Source organism: Telmatherina bonti (genome assembly GCF_933228915.1).
Source record: "Telmatherina bonti genome assembly, chromosome: 1".
Taxonomy (NCBI): domain Eukaryota; kingdom Metazoa; phylum Chordata; class Actinopteri; order Atheriniformes; family Telmatherinidae; genus Telmatherina; species Telmatherina bonti.
This window is the reverse complement of record NC_136619.1, coordinates 4,625,729-4,629,809: the sequence shown is the minus strand read 5'-3', so window position 1 is coordinate 4,629,809 and position 4,081 is coordinate 4,625,729. Positions and strand designations below refer to the sequence as shown.

General features: G+C 44.9%; 1 protein-coding gene across 1 annotated transcript; it reads right to left on the bottom strand.

The window, feature by feature from the left end:
* Nucleotides 1-312: 312 nt before the first annotated feature.
* Nucleotides 313-3,040, bottom strand: lto1 (LTO1 maturation factor of ABCE1). Its single transcript, XM_079258761.1, has 5 exons — nucleotides 2,930-3,040; nucleotides 2,018-2,123; nucleotides 1,298-1,368; nucleotides 1,105-1,222; nucleotides 313-773 (listed from the first exon to the last, which is right to left on the bottom strand). Exons 1-5 carry the CDS (start codon nucleotides 2,986-2,988, stop codon nucleotides 702-704), a joined length of 426 nt encoding a protein of 141 aa, XP_079114887.1. The 5' UTR covers nucleotides 2,989-3,040; the 3' UTR covers nucleotides 313-701.
* Between the last annotated feature and the right edge of the window lie 1,041 nt (nucleotides 3,041-4,081).

Below are 4,081 nucleotides of genomic sequence, written 5' to 3'. Positions count from 1 at the left end.
GAACTGGTCCTGCTTCTTTATCTACTGGTTTATTGTTCACTCTAAAGTCTTTTATGAAGGATTTTAAGTCGGCTTACAGCAGCTATGATGCAGCGCGGATAGTCGGACTTTAAATCCCGGCTTGGAGACAAACTCCTACGTTTCCGTGGGGATAAAACTCGTCGTTTCGTTCAGCGACACTGTGACGGTTCTGCATCTTGTCTCCAGTCTGCGGTCAGAAACCAGGAGGATTTTTTGGGCGTCGTTAGAAAGAGACCAGTGAAGAACTATCAGGAGTTTTTTAATGAGTGTAAACCAACCTTTATCTGCGATACAGGATAACATTCCCAAATCAGCTCTAACTCTCCAAACACTGCAGACTCTTCATGTTGTAGAAAGTTCGAGTCATGCGACACGTTGTGGTTTCCGCGAGGCGACGTCCACTTCAGTCTCTGAGCTGGAAACAGAGCCGCCACCCTGATCCACGTCTGTCAGGGGTCTAATCCACTCTCACTCTTCCACACAAACCATTCCCTCCTCCTGATTCCAACCAATCCGGCGAGGACAAGAGACGTTCTGCATCCTGACAACGGCGTCACATCCCCACCAGTAAAACCAGTCCACTGCAGACCCATGCTCAGCTCCCGTCGCTTCAACTGGGACGGTCTGGTTGCTTCCGCTCCTCACGTCCGGCTCCTCACGTCCGGCTCCTCACGTCCGGCTCAGAACGACGTCCCTGCCGCTGTTTTCATGTAATCCTTGAAGTCCATGGGGACACTCAGCATTGAACAGACCTGAGGACGTAGAGAGATTCTTTCAGTGGAAACCAGGAGATAGCAGCTCAGAGTGAAGCGGATGGTGATGATCCATCGTTTCCTGCTCGGGGTTTGAACTGTGTTCAGTTTGGATGCCAACGTCTTTTAGCGGACTTTCTCCTTGTCGTGTTGCTATGCTACATGTTAGCATTGCTGCTTCCTCTGTCTGCTAGCATCTTCTGGACTGCAGGACATCATGCTGGACCTTGTGCAGGAGGATCTGCCTACTGACTGTTCTTCCTAGTCTGGCCCTTCTCCATGAGGTCAGCGGTACAGCAGGACTGCAGCTAGCTGCAGTAGAACCAAATACCTGTCTGAACTTGGCCCGGAGCTTCTCCGTGCTGTCCTGTAGCTTCTCCGACTGTGGATCATCCAGACGTGAGGTCTGGATCAAACCCAGAAGAGCTTCCAGTACCTTCAGACGCTTCCTGGAGACACAAAGACGTAGAACTCAGGAAGGAAGTGCAGGAATTTCGTTTATTATGTACCTGCAGCAACCTGACCTTGATTTTTCATCAGGGTTACGCTGGAGGAGACATTTCCATGTGACAGCAAAGCCATAATAGAAAGAAATCTGTCAAAGGAGAAGAGATGGTAAACCAGCCCAAGACCACGATATAAACATCTGGATAAGAACATCTGGAACATTTCCACAGATCACCTAAATGGTAAGATATCCAGCAGAGTTACACACTAGCGTTCCTAAGACACTGAGGATTATACAGCGATGCCATGCAGAGACGCTGGACATCTAGTGCAGTGTTTTTCAACCTTTTTTGAGCCAAGGCACACTTTTCCTCACTGAAAAATCACAAGGCACACCATAAACCAAAATGTTTTCTTTTTATTAAAGTCCATATTATTAATATAAAGTCCCTCCCATCAAAGCCTCTTGCATAGAAATCATGTAAACACAAGAAGATGGAATTTTATTATCTTTTCACTGGGGCCTGTTTGGATGAACACAGAGTTACTTTTAAGACCAATTAGGTGAAATTGGGTCATTTCTCATGGCACACCTGATAATCTCTCACGGCACACCGGTGTGCCAAGGCACAATGGTTGAAAAACACTGGTCTAGTGAAGTTTCAGGGTCAAAGCAACAGAGCTGCTGAATGACAGAAGATCCAACTTTCAGACAAGAGGTCAGGTTCACAGGAAATGGCCAAGTTAAGCAGAAACACAGCGGATCGCTGACGGCGCTGCCAATGAAACATCCTGACCTCAGAGGACAGCTTGGCTCCATGAGAAGCTCCATGTCTGCGGCCGTCCCGCAAACCTCGGTGGGTCCCCTTCTCAAACCCCTCCTGGTAACCCTCGCCTCGAAACCTGGAAACAAACAAGCCTCTTAACATTTCCAAAATAAATAAAAAACTGTCGTGAAAACTTTTTCTATGACTGCTTTGGGGATCCCTTTTCCGTTTCCACCAAAACCTTGCTGACATGGTTCATCAGATGATGGTATATTTACTTAGCAACGCTCAGTAAACCCCTTTCAAAGGTGTTTGTTTAAATATGAACTTTAAAAACTTTATCGTGTTTATTTCCGCTCCTCCATCAGACACAGAACAAAGCAACAACACACACTGATTATGTTTTATTTGTATTTATAAAAGAATCTGAAAGAACCACGAAGCACTTTTGAGGAACTAAAATTCCTCTTTTCTCTCATAAGACGTTTATTTGAGTCTATTCAGCTGAAATACCGTAAATAAAGGAAATGTCCCCTGGTGCTTTCCATACAGGGAGCAGAAAGGCGAAATGCGATACGACAACAAAGCAGAAACTTCACATTATTCAGGAAAAAATAAAGGAATCGAACCTCAGCGGGGCTTTCTCTGGACCTAAGAGCAGGCGTAGTAACATTCCGCAAAGAAATAGTCCGCTGTGTCGGCGGCGTCGCTTCAGGGACCACACACATAAACTTACATATGTGTGTCCCTTCGCCTGTTAAAGACGAGTTTACCTCTAACATGATCAGTTCATCATCACCAAACCCACCTGCCTGCCTCGGTGACATTACGGACTAACGGAGTCAAACACAGGTGTGCGTTTCCTCTTCACGCGGAAAGACACACGTTCCCGAACCGATGAGCGCGAGCCGCGACAAACAAAACACCGTACGGAAAAGTCACCTTTCATCCGCCAGAATTATGGTATCAAACAGGTCTTCTGCTCCGTGTCCACCGTCCATCTCGACCTCAGATAAGTGGAGAGGCGCTGATTCTGCAGGAAAGCCCCACGGGGAAAACATAACACGTGACTCCTTCTTCTTCTACGCGTTTTAACAGTAACCTGCAATCAGAGCGTCGGACTTAATTCCGCCATCTGCAGCCCCGCCATCATATCTATTTGAGTATGACATATCAGTATATTATGGTTCTTTCTCAATTCAGGATCTGAACACTTCCAAGTGCGCAGACTGCGTAAGCTACGAAGTGTTCTAGGTAGTATGCACACACCGAAGTGCGGCTGACTGCTCATCCTGTCAATCTGATGTTAACTTCAGTAGAAAATAATCCTTGTCAGAAACATACACAGTCCTCCTCATGTATTCATACCCTCCCATTAAAGGAGAAAAACTGCTGCCTGGGAAATAAGTTGAAAATGACAATAGTAATAAATAAAAGTGTTCATGACGTGTTTTTTCTAATTCTGGTTCAATCGAAAGATTTTTTAAAAAGCAAAGCAATATGATAAAATAACATATACTACTACATATACTAACTTTATATATATATATATATATATATATATATATATATATATATATATATAATTTTCTTTCTTTTTTTTTTTAAAATCCTGTGATTGTCATGATGTTTTGTGTTTCTCCTTAGTTCTGGTTTTCTGTTTTGGCTTGTAGTTTTCCTTGTTCAGTTGTCTCATGTTTAGGTTTCTGTTCATTAGTTCACCTGGTTTGATTTTCTGATTAGTTTCACCTGTGTCTAGTTTCTTCTTCTGTGTATTTATAAACCTTAGTTTGCGTTGTCAGTTGCTGGTTCATTTGGTTAGTTTTGCCCTCGCTAATGTTCATGGCATTAAATTACGGCTGATTTGTGCATCCTGGTTTCCCGACTCCTGCATGTGGGTCCACATCCCACCATGTCCCGCCAGCGTGACATAATGAACCAGCCACCCAGGACCCAGCAGGAGAGGAGTAAAAGACCCTCAAGGTGCCATAAGCAGAAACCCCCAGAGATCATGACATGTGGCGAACTGGTAGGTATTTTACCAGTTCCTGAGCTGGTGGATAGGGAGGTCCGGTTGCGGTTCTGGGGAGCCAG